General features: G+C 29.0%; 1 protein-coding gene across 1 annotated transcript in view; it reads right to left on the minus strand.

The window, feature by feature from the left end:
* Nucleotides 1–24396, minus strand: part of LOC142320320 (lachesin-like) — a 732258-nt gene that overhangs the window by 152298 nt on the left and 555564 nt on the right. The window contains exon 4 of the mRNA XM_075358027.1: nucleotides 13688–13809. Within this exon, the coding sequence (XP_075214142.1) occupies nucleotides 13688–13809 (122 nt within the window). The remainder of the gene's footprint in view (nucleotides 1–13687; nucleotides 13810–24396) is intronic.

Raw genomic sequence — 24396 nt, forward strand, 5'->3', positions numbered from 1 at the left:
AATATAAATAATATAAAATTGATTATTTATCAGACGAAATCTAAAACCTTTTAAGATTAGAGTGATTGAGAATGTATTAATTCTACATCAGAGCGGCCTTAATTGGGTTAATTTAAAAAAGGTGTATGTTAATTATAAAAAAAAATACAAGAATTTCTTACAAAAATAGTTCTTTTAGTGATAAAAAAGGGAATATCTGAATAATTTAAAACAAACTTAAATATTCTTTCTCTTACTGACAAAATCCAATAACATTTCTGTACATCCTGTTTAAGCAATTACATTGAAATTTATAACAGGTACTTTTTTATATCCTTTGTGTAATTATAATCTTAATCTTCCTTTTTTTACCGTGTGGCTTTTACTGATAGGAAGAACTCTACATGTTTTTTTACCTCGCCAAAAAAATCTAAACTTTAGCCGAGAATCAAACATGGATCTCTCAGTTTAGTATTTAGTTATACTATCAACTTAGCTAACGAATAGAAACTTTGAATTTTATTATCCTTGTAGCTTCTTCTGGGTCGTACTTTGTTCTTCAATAGAGTAGTTGCGTCTTACAGGTTATATTTATAAAACGTCTAAAGTTCAAATGTTTTTCATTAAAATCAGATATACCGATAGTACTTGAAGTGAATGAAAATAGGGAAAATTGATTGATGGATAATTGGATAAGAATATAAAACATTAATTTCTAATTTAAGCCTGCTCTAAACAATGGTTTTACACGTTCGATATAAAGTTTGCATAGTTGTCTCCTACAGCTACGTCTAAATCGATTAATTTTGTTAATTTTAATACCCAACTAGTTTATAAAAAGAAAGAGGACTGAAAAACAAACATTTTTGTTTTTGTAATTAGTTAACAAACGTATCGATGACTCTGTTACCCGAAATATTTTATAAGGTAGGTTTACTTAATTCCGAAAAACTATTCAACAGTGAAACACCTTGGACGCGGCCAAGGTGTGACGCGGCCTCTTTACAGTAGTGCCGCAAAATATTGTAAAATCTTCATAATTAATTGAACCAAGATATTTATAAATTATTGATTCAATGTTAATAAAGTATAAAAATAATGAAGATACACGAGTTTTATTTATTTTTATAGCTTACATCAGTAGTATATAGTATTTCAGTAGTCATACATTTACTTAGGGTAGGGCGCCATGGAAAAAATTTAATTGAAAAAGGGCGTGCGACTCGGAAAAGTTTGGGAATCACTGGTTTAGTAAATGATTTAACTCAATACGCCAACTAACAAGAAAGCCGGAATAAATTTTAAAAGTAAAGACGTTAATAAATTCAACTGACAATAAAATCAATACTGATACTTACAAGTAAATTATTTAGTAAAGTTTAGATATACCAGTAGTGAATACAATTTAATAGGAAATGACTTTAATAGCATAAAATTAATAAGATAGATTTATGAACTAAATTCCTATAACTTAAATTTGACTATTTAAGGCAATCTCGAAAAGGAAAAAGTGTAAAAATTTAATGAAAGAAACAGTATCCGTTAACATTGTCCTCAAAAACTATTGGACCGATTTCGATGCGGTTTTTTGCACACATAAGTATCACTTCAGAGCAGGTTCTTATATTAGTTTTACGGTTATAAGCTGCCGGGGAGCGATGCAGTCGATATGATCTTTCAAAACTGCTTTGTAGGTTTTTTAACCGTTTTAATTTTATATCTTGTACGTTTTTTTTTAATTTTACTTGTTAGAATAATAAGTGGTTTACCTACAAGATTAAATAAATACTAAATTTAATTTTGTATACCTGTGTTGAAATAATTGCATGAAACCCGTCTCCTCAGGAAACAGTACATTTGGCCTTGACTAGGACAGTAATAATTGAAAATTAATATGAAATTTGTAAATATATTTTTAAACAAAACATTATTAAACATTTTTAACAATGGATTAATCTTTTTACCAATTCTTCTGTTAAAATAATGTCTTCGCGAAAAATATCAAATATCTTTCTCGCTCAAGACATGATAATATATTTTTCAGACATTAACATATATATATATTTTTATTTTTTTAAATAAATATTAAAAATAAATTAATTATTACGATTTTCCATTTTTACTACACTATTTTTTTAAATGAGTTCCGACTCGTATTTTTTAAAAAAATAATTTTATTAGTCTAAATTTTAATCAAAACCACGACCAAAATAATTGGGAGTTTCATTAAAAATGGATACATGACTCAGTATCACTAAAATAGAAATATAGATCGTCGAGTTTAAAATTAGTAATTTTTTAAACATCACTTTCAATTTTGTTTTTGTAATAATAAACCATAGACTAAATAAAGCAATACTAGATAATAATAACTGTTAAATACATGCAATAAAATATCAGTTATTCTTATATTTTTACCAGTCCATTCGGCTTTATAAAATACACATAAAACGGTGTACACATTAAAATTTACTGAAATACGTAAAAATTATTTAAAAAATTTAATTTTACACTATAAAGAACTATAAATATCATATAATGTAACATCAATAAGAATCTGTCATGTAAGAGTATAAAATTACTTTCACTCGGGGTGAGTTAGGATCCAAAGCAGCACTGATATTTTCTTTTTTAATGGGATTGGGTTCTCTCGCTCAGCTTATTTCCCTTTACAGATATTTTTGCAATATAAATTCTCTTCAATTCATATCATTTTTAATAACAGTATTTCCCTTCATCCAAGCGGACGGTGTAAAAATGTTATATTTAATTTTTTCTTCAGCTGAAAATTACAATTTGTCATATTTCATACTCTTATTTTTCTTTAAAACACCATACAAATGGTAACGGAAAGTAAATAAATGTAATCTCATTACGAGACATTCATATATTGAAACGTAGACTTCTATACTAATTCATTTTACTCTGACGTAAAATATTTTATCTACGAAATCATATGAGGAAAATTACACGGTTTTAGAAAATTTATTACTGAGATTAACTCGGCGTGGAGAGTTTTTACTAGCACACAAGTAAAAATATATTTTTACTGGCGCACGCGCGCGTATGTAAATATATTATAAATATGAATATATACCTTTTGTTTTACAGTATCTCGTGCATGATTATATAAGATATGAAATTATTAAATTCTTTTATTTACTCAAGTGTTTCATAAAAGGAAAGTGTTTCACTTAGCGCTTGCAACGGCTAGCGATTATCATTGTAGCTTATGAAGTATGATTCTTTTTTAAAAAAAAAAAACTTTGTCGATTTAAAAAAAAAATTATTTTGACCTTTAAAAACATTTTTCACAATTTCAACAGTACAAATAATGATGTTTTTACTCTCCCATCTAGATAGCGCTATAGCAGAACTGTAGCTCTAGAAGGGAAGTACTGTCATCGGTCAAATTTTGGCATGTACGGTCCTCACCGGACGTTTTGACAACTAAGGAACACCCAAAAAACCGAATTGAAATTTTCCGGATGTTAATGTTCGTATGTATGCGTATGTGTTCAGTGTTGGCTTCTAAATCATTTTTTATCTCCAGAACTACTGGACGGATTTTGATCAACTGTCAGATTACTTCTATATATAGGGCATTGAGGTCATTACATTTTCAACTTAAAAAGTCAAGAGAGTGAGATTGTAGATCTAGGTCCCCCTCAGTATCTTGAGATTTCGCCTAATTAAGATTATTTTTTTTACGAAAATAATTAAAAAATAAAAATATTTGCGAAAAATATTTTGTAAAATCGCACCCCACCCAAAAAAATGCTGTTGTAGTCGTTTTCTGCGTTGTAACATCACAGGTAAGCGGTGGAATTAAATAAATGAATAATATTTAAAATGTACAAAAGTAACTGGGTCTCAAACTCGACCGCCCGGTTGACTGGTTAACTGGTGCATTAAGCCTTGCGGCTACACCAGTCTGCCTACCGTACAAGCGAAATGTTTTCTATGTAAGTTGTGAAATTACATTAGTTTAGTTAGTGCCGACCGTGACCATTAGTACCTCACACCCGCGCGAATTAAATACGGTATGCGCGCGCGCTTCAGTTAGAATCATTGAATTAAATAAACAAAAAAAAAAAATTATATTTAAATAAAATGATAAATATTTTAAACTAAGTTGTGTGTGTATGTGTGTGTATCAGAAACAACCTCCAGTTGTAGCACTCTGAAGGTCCTACAACTGTATTGTCAGCTTTTACAAAATAAATTTTTACGTTACTTATATTTATTTTATTGTACTTGGGATTAACACATTTCTTTATTTGTAAAATAGCCAAAATTAAAAAAACAAATATGATATACAGTATACATATATATATATATATATCATTTAATAATAAAAAAGCTGACAACACAGTTGTTGGACTTTCAGAGTGTTGCTACAACTGAGAACTATTTCTGATGCACGGCTTAAACACATACACAAAAGACTTAATTTAAATATAATATTTGTTTATTTAATTCACTGATTCTAATTATATATTTTTAATTTTGGCTATTTTGCAAGTAATAAAGAAATGTGTTAATCACAAGTATAAAATTTCTCTTGTAAAACCCAAAATTTATAACAGTAATGTAGCTACAAAATTTATTGATACAAACATAACTTTCCTGAGTAAGCAAGTAATCTTTGCAAAATTTGATAAAGGGTTAAGAATGAATTTGCATAACATTTTTTTGAGAAAAATCACAAACTTTTGAAAGAACAGAAGTAGCTATAATAATTCAACTATAATAATCGCAGAAAGAGTTTTTAAAATTATTTGACTTTAAACTTTAATTATTTTTAATTAAAAGATGATTATATTTATATATATATATATATATATATATATATATATATATAAACTGCGCCCTCGAATTTGTCATGAGAAAATGGTATGAAATAAATCCCAAAAATATAAAAATGGGTACTAAGAAAAACTCCATCACACTAAATTACCTGGGATTTGCAGATGACCTCGCTCTTATAGCAAGTAATATTCAAGAAACCAAAACACAAATCATGAGCTTTCAAAACCTAGCACAAAAGATAGGGCTTCATATCTCTTTCGAAAAAACAGAACTAATGATCCTCTGGTAATAGATCCTCTGGTAATAGAGCACATTACAGTAAACAATCAGAAAATTAAAATAGTAAAACAATTTAAATATCTAGGGGAAATAATAACTTATAATTTAAATGAAAAAGTGACATGGCAAAACAGGACAAATAAAATGATTAAATCCCAAAAATTAACTTGGTCAACATATAACAAAAAATGCCTTTCGGCTAAAACAAAACTTAAACATTATAAAGCTGTAGTTCAGCCAGAAAGCACCTACGGAAGCGAGACCCTTTTCAGAATCACTCAGAAAAACCGAATTGATAAAATTCTGAAAATAGAGAGGAGAATTGTCAGAATGTGTATCAATAAAAAACACCAAAAAGAAGGCCAATGGTGGATTGTGCCAAATGAGGTGGTGTATCGAGAAATAGAGCCTGTTACTGATACTATGCGGAAAAAAGAATCTCTTTCTTTGGTCATCTCATAAGGACACCGGAAACAAGACTGTCAAGAAATATCATTGAAAAACTCTGATTCCAAAAGTTAGAAGTAGGATGGATGAAAGAAATTAGAGAAGATATGAAAGAATTGGGAATTTCCCTGACTGACCTACAGGAAAAAAAACTAGAAAAATTACAAAGCTAAAAGACAAAAACATTAGATTTAAACGAAAGACAGACAAACGACAAAGTACAACGAAGAGGGTGTTTACAGATGAAGAAATACTGGGCAGCTCGGAAGAGTAAAATAACACGCTTTTCTCAGAAAAGATCCAACTAAAATTGACTTAAGTTGTCGCATGTTGGCCGTAAAAGCATAATAATAATAATAATAAATATATATATATATATATATATATATATATATATATATTTTTTTTAAAACCTTACTTCTATAAGCTTTAATCATAACTACCCATCTAGAGCTTAACGTGATTAACTTTTGTGAAATACTTCTGGAATTAATAGTATACAGCATTTTCGTTTTATATATAACACGAAATGTTTTAATGTTTTTCTGGAGAATGTATTCTGAAGGGAAACAGGATTGGTAGTTAACTTAATAACTAAAAATATTTTCCTTTTTCAGAGCTACCTAGGTTTTTGTACACTAAAAACTGACAGTGATAAAAGGCCAAAATTAGGCTTCTAACTGATAACTTATATGAAACTTAAAAATATACAAGGCGGTTAGGATAAATGGGTTAAAAAGTGATATAAAAATTGTATTTTAATTATAATTTTCAACAGCTGTTGCTGAGATTATCCGGAAGAGGACATCGAGGAATAAAACGAACAAGTAGGTTTTGTATCTGAATCTTAATATTTTTTTGTATTCACTATCTTTATCATCACTAAAGAATAATTTATTTACATTAAGGTTAGAATTTTTAAAACTGGAATTTACTCTAACCAAAAATCGTTTTTTTTAATATTTTCTTATAAAAGTAAGTGAAATAGCATATAAAAATTTAAACTGGATTTTAAACACTGCATTTATAAAAATAAACCTGATTAAAAAAAAAAATTGCTTCAACTACACCAACGATACTGTACAAATACATTTAATCTCTCACCAAACATACAATTGAGATTAAAACAACTGTGATTAATTTATATAATTCAATGATTAGACACGAAGATAAAATTACTATATTTCACCATATTACATCCTGAAAATTATCTCGTTAACCAAAATTCGTTTATAAATACATTTTTGTAAATGTTCATGATTAGTCAAAACAGCATACGCTTTGCTGAATTTGAAATAGGCAGAAAATCTTTTGTGTTCTTTTAAATCAAATTTCATCTCAATTCTGCTAAAATATACGTAACATATTCAGTATGTTTTAATCGGTAATAATATTAATTTAGCGAAATTTTAATTGAATGAAGAAAAAACTAATCACAATTTGAATACTCTTCGGTCTGTAATAAATAATTGCTCTTTAAATCGATCACTTTTTTATAATTTCTTCAATTATCTGAAACATTTTCAAGGATTATTCATATGAATGGTAATTTTTGCTAAAACCAGATTAAATTAATTAATAAAATTCGGAATTTATTGAATAATATCATAAAACAAAACCTACAGGTAGCGTGTCGAATCATTCACTGGGACCTTTCTATAAAAGCTACTGCTGTGAATTCCTTAATTAAATAAATAACGTCGAAATTATTCAAAGTTAATAATACTTAACCCGATTTTAATAAATTATAAATTTGTTACTGATTCGTGAGATATTTTATTTGTCTTCAGATTTCTAACACATCTTTCTTGATTCGCGATGTATGGGTCGCTTTGGACCTTTTGTACATGAGTGTGACTTGTAGCTGAATACATTTTTAAATTATCAGTCCAGGGCGCGTTGTTAATTCAAACCAAGCAAAAAAACCTGCATCAATTAACATTAATGTTACTTAATTGAAGCTGGGGACAAGAAAGCATTAAGAATTCGTTATCGTAGAAATGCTGCTGGTCAGATCGGATATCGAAATGTTCAACCCCTGCACAGAAAAAAAAAACTAGTAAAGGCGAGCGCTGATTCTCTGTACTAATCCCACACATAATTGTAGTATAAAAGTAATCACGATTACAAAAAAATCGTAAGGTAATTGGGTGAAATAAAGTAAAAACAAAAGAAACAATGTAAAATGTCCAGTTCCTCATTTGATCGCCCTTTAAAAATGTTAAAGAATAATGTATTTAAAAATAAAATTAATTTTACTAAATCAACCAAAGAAAGACGACGGTTATATTAAAAGAGAGATTAATTCAGAGAATTTAAAAATCCCGAGAAAGCAAAAGCCGAAGAAATATTGCTTATAAAGGTAAATTATATCAGTTCTAAATGCTAAAACAACGTAAAGTAAATCAATTACGTTTACTTACAACAGATTTTAAATTAATTGTCATTGAACGAAAGAACACAAGCAGATTTACAGACGAAAATTAAATCTCTTTATTTGCGATTTCGATTAGGAAAGATGGAATTACTACACTTAAGTAAAATGAAGAACATTGCTTTGGTGGTCTTGTCAGGTGGATCTACAAAGGACGCTTAAAAGCGTACTACTACGAGTGAGAGTATATAAAGACTATCATCAGTTTACAAGTGAGAAATGGTTTGGGTTGGTTGGGATGGTAACGGCGCAATGCGGAAGGGGTGGGTATGGTAGAAAGTATAGTTACAGACGGCTTAGCCAGTTGTTGATTCACGGTTGCGAAAAGCCTTCTAAGAAGATAAAGGCGCCTTCCACGAAGCTCATCCTTCTGCTAGACTTTGATCACTCTGTCAACGTATTTATCGACCAACCTACCTATATGAACATTCTATAGTTTCATTACTCATAACAAAATTTTCAAGATAAAGATTGTTTCTTTCTTTTAATAAAAAAGATTAATCATTTATTGTCTTTATTAACAAATATTAATACCTGAATTTTTCTACAAGAAAATTAATTAAAAATAAACGCAAAAATAATAATTAAAAATAGTTTTATTTAAACGACTAGATATAACCAATTTAAAAAACAACGACAGTAAAAGTGAATAAAGGTTATTGTATATAAAATAGCGATTTGATATATTTGAAAACTTTTCTTATTTATGTTAAACTGGAATAAGATATATATTTTATTTTTACTTCCTTGTAAAAAGTAAAAGAAGTATTGTGACCGCGAAAAATTTCGGTTTTCAGATTTGAACGGAAATATCCATTTTGATCAACCCTGAATCCATTCTGACTAGTTTCGGGGTGACGTCTATACGTACATACGTACGTATGTATGTACGTGACGTCTATACGTACATACGTACGTACGTATGTGAATACGTATATATCTCGCATAACTCAAAAACGATTAGCCGTAGGATGCCGAAATTTTGGATTTAGGAATGTTGTAAAATCTAGTTGTGTACCTCCCTGCTTGATTGCAATCGACTTGACTAAAAAATGTCCTAAAAAGCCCCCAAAAAAAAAGTTGGATTTTGGACTTTCTCTTAACTGCAGTAATAAGCCCTTATTAAGAGCTTTTCAACGATATTACATAAGTGGTACTTATTTTCATTGGTTCCAGAGTTATAGCCAAACAAATTTTAATCAATGAAATATTTATCTTACAAGGGGAAGGCACATCGGTTCGAATTCGACTTCATTTCCTTTTTTTTAACTTTTTTTCTTAATTTAAATATATTGATTTATTAATAATTATTAACCTCTGATTGAAGAGAATCATATATCTTATCATATTTAGAATATATATCATATTTCTGTTCAAATCTGAAAACCGAAATTTTTCGCGGTCACAATACTTCTTTTACTTCGTACAAGGAAGTAAAAATAAAATAAAGTTATTTTATGCTCTTTGGGGGGGGGGGGAGAGGCAGGGCTACCCTAGAACTTAGAGGTCAAGGGGAAAATTGGCCACTCACAAGCGGCGAGTCAATGTGGCGAGAGCAGCACTGTCAGACGGTGTGGGAGTTCCTAGATTCCGTTGCTTTGTTCAACCGCCATCCGTAGTTTGCTTAAGGGAAAGACTCTTACCGCATTGACGTGGGAAGCTAATCCTGAGTATGGCTGACCACCAGCCAATTATTTTGGTTCCAAGCGCTATAAAATGGTGGACGGGTACTCGCTGGCATTCAGCGACCAAGGCGTGGCAGCGAATTGCTACCTAGACGAAATAAATTTTATTATGGATGTCATATATATTTTTAGTAGTTGACGGGTTGCGCCTACCCATTTTAGCAAATATAAGACAAGTGAGCGGTTGGGACACGTAAGCCGATGGTGTATGGCACCACGCTTAGTCCAGTCACGCTGTTAGGTAATCTCTAGGAGCTATGTTAAAATACTGGCCGCTAAACTGTTCGAAGCTCAGTTGTCATTATGACACAGACATTCGGTCTTATGCTTTAGAGCGACCGAATGAGGTGGTGGCGGGAGAAATGCCAAGCAAACCAAACCTCTGATTGTAAAAAAATGTATAACAAATACTAATTCAATAATAACAATTAAAAAAAAAATCAAAAATTATTAGTGAAATAAAATTTTATGTACGTATAAAAATATGTATAATTTAATAGGCTTACAAGGAAGTCATGTATCCACATTAGCTTTTCCTATTTTGGAGGTAAATTAACTTTTGAAATTAATTCGATCCGGAACGTCGATTAAATATGAACAAAGCAAAAATAATCGATTGTTATACCAAAGAAAATAATTAGGAGAGATGGGGAACACTGTTAATCTTATAATTTTGTTTGAATAAAACTTAGAATTATCAATGATGGATGCATTTAAATGCAAAAAAAAAATACTAAATAAGCAAATAAAAGATTTTATTAATTGATTTGTTCTATGAACAGCAACTTGAAAATTCTCCAATCAACATTGGTAAAAATAAAATATACACGGTTTGGTAAATGATTTTCCCACGGTTAGGTGAAAAACCACCAACGGTAATGATAGATTAATAAGCATATCATAAATATAGAATAGAAAACATCCAGGTGCAATTCATAAAAAGAAGGCAATCGACCAAAGTAAGCTAATTTATTCCATAATTAGAATAAAAAGTCGTAAATAATGAGGAAAACAAAGCTAAGAATACAAATTTACATTTACTTTCTTAAAAATATTGAAATTAAATAATAAAAATCTTCTAGCGTGAACATAGTAGAATTTTTTAAATATATTATCTTCCGGCATAAACATATTTTTTAACGGAGAATTACTTATGAATGTAGCTTATTTCTTCTTGTTAACATCATTGAGAGATGAACATTATTGCATATTCATTCAGTCGAAACAGAGGTGGTAAACAAACCCACTCGGTATTCCTGTGGTACATTGTTATCGGATTGCATAACTCAGCGTAGCACGAAAGTAAACATAACACAATTTGTGTGTAGATAGATTGTTACATGAATACAGCATTACTGTGTGTACCGTTTATTCCTTAGAAAGAAAAATTAGTGTGTAGTTTTGTAACGTATTAATAAGTTACAAAACTAACTTCAGAACTATTAAAAATATTTTTTACACATTCATAATGTATGTTTTTCAAAATTGTTTTGTTGTGTTTAGTTTTCAAGAAAAATTTTGTTTTTAAACAATTTTATTCCCTTTTTATTAACGTTAATTACATAAATCCTCTTCAAATTTTGCCTTTATTTGGTTATAAGGAATTTAAAAAAATAAATTTTTTCGCGAAAATATTAGATATACAATTCTCGGACCCGTTTTTATGTTTTCAATTTTTAATATTAGATTGTACATAAAAATAATAATTTTTCTCAAAAATTTTTTATCCATAGAAAGTTAGTATAACATTATTTTGAACTTAAGAACAGAAATATAGACGAAATATTTCGCTAGCCGTTACATCGAAAATAAAGCATTTCCAGATATGTTTTAATGAACGTTTTCATCATCTTGATGACAGGAGTACACCTTCAAAGCAAGGCAGAAACGTTCTTAAACACACTCACACACACACACACATACTCGCTCTCTCTCTGTATATGTATATATATACTCATTGATGTTAGCATCTAATTATACAAGGACGTTGTTTAAAAGCAAAAAAAAAATATTACTAAATAAATAAATAAAAGATCATATTAATTGTTTTGTTCTAACAGCAAGTTAAGAATTTTCCAATCAACATAAGTAAAAATATAATACATACGGTATCGTAAATGATTTTCCCATTAGGTAGAAAACCAACAGACCGATAGATTAATAAGCGTCTCATAAATACAGAATAGAAAAAACAACGTGCAATTCATAAAAAAAAGACTATCGACCCAAATAACCTAATTTAAGTGTTTTTCAGGGGTGTTGATATTTATATCTAAGGAATCGTTTAAGCCAGTGGTTCCTAAACTTTTCCGAGTCGCGGATCCCTTTTTCAATTTAAATATTTGAATGGCGCCCTACCCTAAGTAATAGTATGATTACTCGTAGAGATAAAAATCAATAAAACTCGTGTATCTTCATTATTTTTTTCTTTATTAAAATTAAATTAATAATTACAAATGTCTTGGTTCAATTAATTAATAACATAATATTTACAATATTTCGCGGCGCCCTTGCGAAGAGGCCACTGCTCCCCGGGTCACTGCGGCGCATAGTTTGGGAATCACTGGTTTTAGCTGTTTTGGTGAAATTTGATTTGAGATTTGTGTGAAACGAACATCGATTCTATTATTTTTGAAAAATTTTTATTTGGAAGGATATTATTGTCAAATACTGTATTGGGGTAAGGAGTACTTTATTTTAGCTTATTAAACATATCATGAGATATCAATAGTAGAAATAATATTGGAAACTTTTAAAAAAGTAATTCATAAAATCACCCCACTTCCAAAAATACTTTAAGATTAACTTCTTCTAAAAAAATTTAAGTAATTATTTTATCATTTGAGAAGTTTTAAAATTTTATTTATTAAATATAATAAAAATTTCTAAAAGAGGTTTAATTAAAGTGTTAGTATTATTCGTATTATTCCTATGAGTAAACGTATTATTACTATTGAGGATTGGGGAGTAATTCAGGACCACTTCGTTAAAAATACATATTATTTCTAAAAACATTTTATTGTTTCAATTTATCGATTTCAAATTCTTTTAAATTACTTTTATGTAAATCTGCCGTTACAGTTTTATAGAAACAGAGTACAAGAGAAATATAAACTTTCACCTTTAGAAAGAGATTTCTATGAATGTTTTCTAATATTTTAATATTTCAACTAGCACACTTGAAAATTACCTTATTATTTAAAATAATTACTTTTAATATTCTTTTAGAATATTAAACAAAAATAAAGAAATTTGTATTAAAAAAAATGTTTTATTGATATTTTAAAACATAGGACCTTATGTAAGGTCGATGTAATTTTAAAATTAGTTCAATGAATTATTATAGAATCTTTTCTGACTACTTTTTTGTTATGAAAAAATAAGCGGCAAAGTCGTAAGAGTAAAAATAATTTATCTTTAACTTAAATTTTAAGTTGCATACAACTACTGAGAAAGTTCAGCATCATTTTAATCCGCCTAATTTATACTTCGAACAAAAGACGGCTGTTGAAGTTGCATAATGATTTTTTAAATCAAACCATTAAAAAAAAAAAGGAGAATAAACGATCCCTAATTATTCATAAATCTATTTTTATTTACTGCGATACATTAACGTACCATACAATTACTATTTATAAATTTCATGTCAGGCACATGTTTTTCATATCGAAATAAATTTAAAATTATAAATTATACAATAGGGAAAATATGAACGGTAGTATAATTATTTTTTAAAGGAAAACTCTTGTTCCGAATGCCATTATAAATCCATTAACATATATTTTGCATTTTATGAACCCGCCGAAATTACATGTTCCAATATGCTGACCGTAATATCATACGAAGAGATCCAATTAAAATACAAAAGAGATACTCTTTTCCATTATAATAACTTTTAAATAATTTTCCTTTACATATCACTAACAAATAAAAACTAAATAATAAACAATATTATAATACATAAGTATAAAATTTATTATTGGAGTTTAAAAAAAATTAATTAAAAAAGTAATAATAATATTGGCAAAAAAAACTTCAACATCAAATTTACCTTTCGAGTCCATGTTATTGCTGGAACAGGATTTCCAGAAGCACGGCATTCCAGTGTAACTGTTGATCCCTTTTTAACTTCAACTTGACCATCTGATGTAACACTATGTATGCGAGGAGGAACTGAAACAAAAAAAAAAAATTGATTTTGTAGCAATTTGTTTTATTTTTCTACGATGTCAATATATTTTATAAATAACAGAAATTAATATAATAAACGTATTATACTTTTAAAATATTTTTTTTTTAAATTATTGAAAAAATGTTGATTTATAGATAGCAACAACAAAAAAAATTAAGCTATAAACAATTTCACAGTAATTTGAGGCTTAAGAGAACAAAGATTTTGTTGATTGTCCACCGTAATTTGTTTATGAGAACCACCAATAAAATCAACTTCAATTAACTGATTAAAATCTCTTCATCAAACTTTTCACGTGATAGGTAGTTTAATAGGATTATTTTTAAATTTTCAAAGAAAAAAAATGATAATAAGAGGATATAAAATGTTTAATAGCAAAATTAAATAAATTAATTAAATTAATTATTTCTATAAGTTACATCTAAAAAAAAGACATTATTATTACCTAAAAATTTACTATAGCGAATGATAGGCTTTGAGTACATATTTTTACAAACAATATCCAAACTGTTCTATACCTATCATCAAATGAATGTCATATTTTTTTTTAATTTACAAAAAAACGACCTCCAACACTTAGAGCAAACAAGATAAGGTATACAATTTATATGAGGCTGCACTTCCTATGAGAAATCCCTTTGACTAACCTTTTTAAACGAGCAATTTGTTTGCAATTATACTTTGTAATATATTATACTTTTATTATTATTATCATGTATTATACTTTTGTAATTATATTTTGCATAGTTACAATTATAGTTATTTTCATAACTCTTATCAGATGAGATGATATAACCCAGTACGCTCCTCAGTCCTAATGAAAAATTAACAAGTAACTCTAGGTAGGTGGAAAATTTGCTATCAAATCAGATAAATAAATATTAAGGGTGCAGAAAGTGCCTAATAATATATATATATATATATTATAAAGGATATATATATGCATAAAGGATATATAAACAAATAGATTCCCTTTCTACAATATTTTTTTTAAGGGCTATAAACAATTTCAATGTCAGGAAAAGATTTTTTGAAAGTATATGTTTGGAGTGTCGCTTTATATGGAAGTGAAACTTGGACAATCGGAGTATCTGAGAAGAAAAGATTAGAAGCTTTTGAAATGTGGTGCTATAGGAGAATGTTAAAAATCAGATGGGTGGATAAAGTGACAAATGAAGAGGTATTGCGGCAAATAGATGAAGAAAGAAGCATTTGGAAAAATATAGTTAAAAGAAGAGACAGACTTATAGGCCACATACTAAGGCTTCCTGCAATAGTCGCTTTAATATTGGAAGGACAGGTGGAAGGGAAAAATTGTGTAGGCAGGCCACGTTTGGAATATGTAAAACAAATTGTAAGGGATGTAGGTTGTAGAGGGTATACTGAAATGAAACGACTAACACTAGATAGGGAATCTTGGAGAGCTGCATCAAACCAGTCAAATGACTGAAGACAAAAAAAAAACCAATTTCTAATTTTAGAATCTTAAAATTTAAAGGACACTAAAATACTCGTATAAGTAATGAAATATAAGGCAAAGAGGTAACTTGTAAAAAATGGACATCTACAAGCAATCGAAAACGCCAAAGTAAGACAAAGATGTCCACTCAAAGGAGTGTTTCAAATTCTAGTCAATAATTATCCTTCCTACACGCAGTCCTTCCAAAATCATAATAATATTTACCCTATTCGGAAGTATTACTGATAAATTTTGTGTCAACTAGAAATAGATTGCTGGTTTCTTTAAGGAAAATTTAAGCACACAAAATTTCCCACATTATAATTTAATATAATCGTTCATGTATTCAACAAACATTTGAAACTTACTCCGTTCAAATATTTTACACAGCACTATTACAGTGAATATGTCTTACTTATTAATATGAACCGTTAAGTTGAAATGCATTAAACATTATCGATTTTACCACGCTGAGAAGGCTAAATGAAAACTGTGCTTTTCAGTCCACATACGCTATACCACACTACTATTCCTAATTAATTAATAGAAATATTCCTTAAGCGTCACTTTTATCAGTCAATATTTAAAGTTAGAAAGTGTAATTAGGAGGTCAGGTAGTGAGAGAATGTTTGATTAGAATACAGCTGAATCAGTAGAGGCATATTAAGCAGTTCGCTAACCTGTCACGTACTGTTGTACCCGTGCACCACAACACTACTACTGCATGACTGTTGCAATTCTGATTAGAATAGTAAAGAGCCACATATATCTGACGTCCCTTTACACTCACATTAACAAAACAATACAGAAATGAACTAGTATATGGAGCTATTTACTAATCTAGTCGTAATAATATTATATTTACTGTATTCAAACGACTTTTAACATAAAATTTAATTTAAATTGTCAGATTAATATTGGTATAGTTGTATATGTTGACATAATTTGTAGTTAAAAAATAATAATAATAATAAAAACAAATTATACACATCTATTTTTAGTGAAATTAAATTTTCGTTTATAATAATATAATAAAAAAATATTATGTACTTCAAACCATTCTTTCTTTAACATTCATTAATTTATTTCCTAAACACGAGACAACGTTAGCTATTATTAACTAAAAAAATTACATTATTTACTATCACTGAAATATTTTCGATATTATTAAAGATATCGGCACTAAATTTAAGTATTTCATGTAATACTGAGACCACTTAAATCCAAACTAAGGTACTGATGTCGAAATTAAAAAATTGATAACTTATTTATACATGATTGTTTACAAATTGTATAGATTTTTATTTTTTTTTAAATTCTGATGTTTTAGTTTGGCTACAGTGTTTTGTACATAATACGCTGATTCTAACAAAAAGGTTGCATAAATTTGTTTATTTATATATCTGATTTGGAGTTTAAAAAATTTTAAATTTGTTTATTTAACTGATTATACATTAATTAACTCGGCGTCAAATAAAGGGTAGGCAGGAGTAGGTTTCGTAATGAAGAAGAAGGTAGAAAAGAGGTAGAGTATTTCAAAAAGTTTAGTGATAGAATCATTGTAATCACTATAAAACCAAAACCTAACCCGACAACGTTTGTTAACGTCTATATGCCTACACAAGTGCCCATGATGATATGAGGTAAAGTGTGTATACGAAAAAATTGACGAAGCAATACATAAAAGAGGATGAAATTTTCATAATAGAATTTGAAATGCAAGCATCAGAAAAGACAAGGAAGGAAATATTGTTGGTGAATACGGGCTGGGTGAAAGAAATGAAAGAGAAGACTGACTGATTAAGTTTTGCACAAAGTATAATTTAAAATTGGAAACGCCTAGTTTAAAAATCATAATTGAAGAATATACACATGCAAAAACCGGGTGGTACTGCAAGGTAACAGATAGATTATATCGTGGTTCAGGAAATATTCAGAAATAAATTCGTCGACTGCAAAGCCTATTCAGGAGCAGACATTGATAGCGACCATAATTTAGTCGCTATCAAAAATAGATTGAAATGTAGATTGGAATTTAAAAAACTGAAGAAAAGTTATCAGATGAACCGGTGAAATTTAGAGAAGATGAGGAAATGAAGAAGATTTTTGAAGAAGACATCGCAAGAGGTCTGAGTAAAAAAGATGAGGTAGAGAATATAGAAGAATTGGAGAATGTTAAAAAGGAAATTCTTAAATCAGAAGAAGCGAACTTAGGCGGAACAAAGAGAACTGGTAGAAAACCTTAAATATCAGTGGATTTATTGCAGCTAATGGATGAACGTAGAAAGTATAAGAATGCTAGTTATGGAGAAGGTAAAAGGACTTTTCGACAATTAAAAAATTCTATAAACAAGAAAATGCAAATTAAAGAAAAAAAGTGGATTAAAGAAAAGTGTTCAGAAATAGGAAGAAAATGATCATTAGTGAAATAGACGGAGCAGACAGGTAAGTTAAGAAAAATTTTGTGGTACATAAATTAAAATCTAATAATACCGATAATAATGTAATAGTACCGATCTATAATACGAAACAAAAGGTTGAAAGATGGGTGGAATATATTGAAGAGTTATAAGAAATGAACTGGTGATATAGAGGAAGTCGAAAAGGATGAAAAGGGTGATACAATACTGAGATCTGTATTTAATAGAGCATTGAAAGATTTGATTGGAAGAAAGGCTCCTGGGATAGACAGGATAGCTGCAGGATTACTGGACAGTGCCGGTGAGGAAGCGATAGATAGATTAAAAAAAGTAGTGAGTAATATTTATGAAAAAGGGGAAGTTCTGTCAGACCAAAAGAGTGTTAATGTCATGATAATAAAGAAAGCAGGAGCAGATAAATGTGAGGAATACAGAACAATTAGCTTAACTACAGGTGCATCAAAAATTTTAACTAGAATTCTGCACAGAAGAATTGAGAGGAGAGTGAAAGAAGTGTTAGGAGAGGACCAATTTAGTTTTAGGAGACGTATAGGTACAAGGGAAGCAATTTTAGCGCTCTGACTAATTGAAGATTAGAAGAGTAGAAGGAAAATTAAAGAAAAACAAACCAACATACATGGCATTTAGAAACTTAGAAAAGGCATTTGATAACGTAGACTAGAATAAAATGTCAACGCTTTACCAAATTTAGGATTCAAATATAGAGATAGAAGAACAATTGCTAACATTTACATGAACCAAACTGCAACAGTAACAACCGAAGAGCATAAGAAAGAAACAGTAATAAAAAAGGGAGTCAAACAAATATGTTCCCTATCCCGGTTACTTTTTAATCTTTTCACTAAACTAGCAGTTAATGATGTTAAAGAACAGTTTACATTCGGAGTAACATTGCAAGATGAAAAGATAAAGATGCTACGATTTGCTGATGATATAGTAATTTTAGGTGAAAGCAAAAAAAGATTTAGAAAAAACAATTAATGGCATGGATGCAGTCCTACGCAAGAACTACCACATTAAAACAAACAAGAACATAACAAAAATAATGAAATGTAATAGAGACAAAGCAGATGGTCCACTGAATAAAAATAGGACGAGAAAAGACTATGGAGGTAGAAGAATTTTGTTATTTGGGAAGTAGAATTACTAAAGATGGACGAAGCACGAGCTATTTAAAATGCCGAATAACGCAGGAAAAACGAGCATTCAGTTAGAAATATAATTTTCTTACATCAAAAATTAATTTAAACATCAGGAAAATATTTCTGAAAGTATACGTTTGGAGCGTAGCTTTATATGGAAGTGATAATTCTATCGCAGTCCCTAAGAAAAAACTATTAAAAGCTTTTGAAATGTGGTATCTTAGGAAAATGTTAAAAATTAGATGGGTGGATAATGTGACATATGAAGAGGTGTTGCGGTAAATTGATGAAGAAAGAAGCACTTGGAAAAATGTAGCTAAACGAATAGACAGACTTATAGGTCACATCTTAAGGCATCCTGGAATAGTTGCTTTGATAGGAGGGTCAGGTAGATGGGACAAACTGTGCAGGCAGGCAACGTTTGGAATATGTAAAACAAATTGTTAGGGATGTAGGGTATACCGAATGAAACACATTGCACAAGATAGGGACTGTAGAAGAGCTGCAAACCAGTCAAATGACTGAAGACAAAAAAAAAAAATATCTTAGTTTAGGACAAAAGTTTGAGGCACTTCTTTCCAGTAAAAAAAAAATCCTTAAGTTTCTTTTGAATGTCAGTAGTCAAAAATACTTTCTCTGAAAATAATAATGTTGATTGGAGAATGAACTTGTCACATACGGAGCGGATAAAATCACCATTTCGATATCCTTGGTATTCATTGCAGAAGTACATTTGGCTTAGTAAAAACGGGTAACCATGGTTAAACGAAGAAAACAATGGGAAACCATTTCATTCTTTTTGCTGTTACGCATGGCATAGGATATTCATTACTATTTTGTCCGATGTCACTGTCAGGATTTTCATTCTGGACCGCTAACGACAATTTTCGATGTAGTACCATACTTGAGCAATATGATGACAAATTCTATTATTTTTTGAAACGTATGTGGATATACCATGAAGGAGGTTGGACTTACATCAAATTGGTACAAGTTTTTTTCTCTATTAAAAATAATATTTAAGAATAACGTTGTAAATAATACTACTGAAAAATTAGAAAATAAAGAAAGATCATCAAAGCAACCGTACACAAAAATTTTTTTTTTTTTTTTATAATTTCATTTCTTTCAACCTATCGAAATAAAATTCTTATAATAATTGTAAATGTTTTGACCTCCATCCTTAAAAGCTGCGTTCAATCATCTTTTACTATATTTTATTATTCTGACTAATCGAGAAATTAAAAAAAAATTTCACGCCATAAAGAATAAATTTTTAAACAAAAATTAATAATTAGTTAAAATGTTGTAGTTATCTTGTTTGATTTTATTAAAGTAACGTTTTATAATACCTTACGAAAGAATAACTTACCGCAGAATTGAAATATATTAATTTGTATAATCTTGTTTAAAGAATCATTGCAGAACTTTATTCTTTTATTTTCATTCTTAAGACAACAGTATATGAGAAACTGTAAGAGAAATAATAATTTTTAAATTTATCACTACTGGATGAATTAAATTTGAATCATTATGCACAGTCAGGGAAGTTTAAGAAATACCGTTGTCAGCTTTTTAATATGTTTTTAAGTTTTTATTACATAAATTTTAATCTAGTTATAACTGTTGGAAAATAAACCGATCAAAATCAGTATACGTATTAATACCTATCACATTTTAACGCACAGATGCCTCAGACGTGTTGTCAATATAAATCTAACTACTTCCACTCAAGGAACTTCAATTTCTTGAGCTTACCGTATAACGTTCAATAAAAGAAACAATATAGATATACTGCACAGTACTATGAAAATAAAATGTGATATAGAATAATCTTATAACTTATCAAAATAATATTTTAAATAACTGTAACTGTAGTGCAAATGTGCAATTTATTTATTAAACAAAAATCGCTTATAAAACCAATGCAATACAAAATTTACAAGTTTAGATATACTAACCATATTTTGAAGTTTTCATTCAAAATTGTTTATTTATGTTTACATTTAGAATTTTTGGAATGATTTATAATAACCAGTTCATTTTGCATTTCCAAAATTTAAACAGTTATACTATTTTACATTTTATTTTATTTATTTTTATTCTATTACAGTCAAGCATAACACCTACATACGTTTACCAGTATTATTCGAAATAATATATGCCATTCAATTTTTCTACCAATGTAAGTAATTAGTTAGTTGATTAATAGTCAGATGAATTGTATAATATGAACATTTGCTTCTTGACTACTTAATGCGTGTTTATGTATAGTTATTTTTAGTAATAATATTTTTATAAGAAAATTTTCATAGCCATGAAAAATAAATTTTTAAACAATAGTTAATAATTAGTTAAAATGGTAGTAATATTATTTGATTTTTTAAAAAAATAACATTTTATAATACCTTAGGAAAGAATAACTTACTATAGAATTGCATTATATTAATTTGTATAATCTTGTGTAACGAATCATCATAGAACTTTAATTTATTATTTTCATTCTTAAGACAATGTAAGAGAAATTGCAAGAGTAATAATACAGTAGAGATACGGTAACACATATTACTGTGTAGTGGTTACTTATATTTTAATAAAAAGAAAACCTATTAAATATTTATTAATACTTTATTAAATAAGATTATAAAGGGAAAAACACATTTACGAAGAATGAAACTGAATGATGAAAGATGTAAGGAAAATCGGAATAATTGAAAGTTAAAAAGATAGGAGGTGGGTAATAGAAAAAGGAAAATGAAGAAAGCACGCACGTATCTCTAGAATAGGAAAACACATCAATAGGATGGTGGTGCAAAGGGAGAGTGAAAAATGCTGCCTATTGGGGAGGTATGCAAAGGAATGCCTAGGCAGCAGAAGCCGCTATTAAATATGGCGGGTGGCGCATTCTCCCGGGAACCCTCAACTTGTCTAATAAATTCTTGCGTTTTCTTCATGGTGAGGGATTCCTCTGAGGTCCCACCTGGAAGCTATTCAAGTGTGCCACCTGGGGTTCATCGCAGATTTATTACTTCGCAAAAACTAATTGCATTACAATCCTGTGTGTTGTTCTTTGTCTGTTCCTTGTTTCTATCGACATATAATGAGGCTGCAACATCTAAAATTAAACTCCGTTGTCTACTCAAGTGTTAAAATTAAGGCAAAGATTATAAACGCAATAAAAACATATTTTTTAATAATAATTGGTTCGTCGGACGTCTACGTTAAAAGTTTCCCAAAATTAAAAATAAATGAATTTTATTGAAATAAGAATTGAAACGAATAAAAGACAAGAAAGCTTGTTTACATGGAATGTTTTAGATAAAATAAACCGAACTTATCTTAGGATCCAATCTTAAATCATACCTTATGTGTAATTATTATTTTTTAATATATATAAAACCAGTGAGAACGAAATTAGACGCAAAACCAGAATTTTCAGACGAAAAAAAGAGTACTGAGAACAATGAAACCTGAGCAGTGTGTGAAAATATTAGTCTCTTAGGAGGCATAGACATAAATTTATAAGTAATGTACATAACATACGAGTCACCTTTGATAATGGGCAATCGGTTTTAAGGTTATGATTTTTTTACTGTCCTGTATATGCTGTAGAAACAGCATAAAAGGAAACAGTAAAGTAAATATCATCACTTTCAGAGAAAGCATCACTTTCGCTATTCTCTAAATATAAATAAATTATTGTTTATATTAACAAGAGGTTTGTATACGTCAAAGCCTTCGGAAAGACTGAGATGGACAGTGTGAAGCATTACATTTTTATAAATTCAATAAATCTTGTACTATATACATTGTCGATAACGCAGTAAGGAAGCTTACACAACAACCAGTAGGATAAAATAGCTTTGTTTAAAAATTGTTTATCTCAATTGGTTACTTTAGCATATCAGGAGCAATTTTGCAATCTTCAAATTGCATAGATCTAATAGTAAATCTGTTATTAAAAGCTAATTTTTTTTTCTTTTTAAGGCTATATTATTCGACTTGTCATATTCGCCATTCTACTTTAACGCTGCCAATATGGATGACAGTTGAAAAATATTAAAATTGGTTAAACTCTTATTCGAATTTTGTATTTCTCAACGTTTTTCCGTCTCTAAGTCCAAACGTCTGGGTTACAAAGTTCAATACTTATAGATATGTATGTTTGCTCTTATTCTATTTTATAACCCGTTAATGATCAAAATATTTTATGGGTAACATGTATATTATCGTGGTTTTTAATCGGGTAATTAATGGCGAGATACAGACATATTTTGAACGAGATTAGACTATTTAAAGGCATATAAATTTTTTGGCATTTCTACATCAAAACAGAGTTTTGACAACAAATAGAATATTATAAATAAATAAGAAAAACAGAAAATACTACATTTTTCTTTCTTTTTTTTTATTAAAAACGATTCCACAATATATCCGAATGAATGGCAGTAAAAGCAAACTCGGAAAGAAAAGGTATGCTAGAAGTAATATGAGAGAACATTACTGAGCCGTCTATAAAGGAGTAAAAAGCCCTTCAAGTCGAGAGAAAATCCTCCATCAGTTTCCAGCCAGATGATAAAGTGGAATTCCTGTACAGGAAACCAAACATAAGGAGAAGGCTGGTGGTAGGTACAGGTCTGCACTTTGATGTGCACTTGTCTGTGGCATAATTCGTCTGGAATGAAAACAAATAAAAAATTTTTCTACTTTGAAGATACCCCTCCTATTATAAGATAGATATCCTGTACGGGAATGTAAAAAGAAGCTTTTGCGTGTTAACTTTCATTTCTAGAGAAAATTGCTATATAGATGCCTATGAATCTTATAAAAGCTAATCTATAAGAACTTAATAAATTTAAAAAAAGTTATAATTAAATATTTCTGTGATTTTATTAATCTCTTACAGAAATTCATTAGATATCAAAAACGTTAACATCATAAAACATGCATAAAATATTAAAAAGTATGTTAATCGTGTCATATATTTTTGCGAGTTTAAAGCTTCAAAAATCGCTTCCTTACAACGATGAAAAAGAAGAGTGATCTTTATTATTATTATTTTTTTATGAAATTTCATTTTAATGTTAAAAAAAGTATTAAAGAAAATTTTAAAAAACGACCTGTTTTTACTACATTCCATTTAATTAGGTTTCACGATCAAGGGAAAGAAGCAAAAAATTTATATTATGCCCTACAGTCTACCACATAACAAATTTGTTCTTATCTAATCCTACAAATCTTTGCGATTTAGGACTGCCTGTTTTCCTGTTTTTCATTAACGGAACTGCCCGTTTTGGTACTGCTACTTTTCATGTAATGATAATTCAGTAGGAAAATGTTATTCTTTTAAATTGATTCTGAATAGTGTGTGTATGTATGTATAATAATTAAAAAATAAACATTATTACAAAAACGTTCAAGTGATATGAGAAAAAAATCATTGACTACAGTAAGACGAAAAGTAAAGGACATGTAGTTATATCAACTGCATATTTTTCAGTAACCAAACAGCGGATCGCTTTTTTA

The sequence above is a fragment of the Lycorma delicatula genome, chromosome 2 (genome assembly GCF_047948215.1).
Source record: "Lycorma delicatula isolate Av1 chromosome 2, ASM4794821v1, whole genome shotgun sequence".
NCBI lineage: Eukaryota > Metazoa > Arthropoda > Insecta > Hemiptera > Fulgoridae > Lycorma > Lycorma delicatula.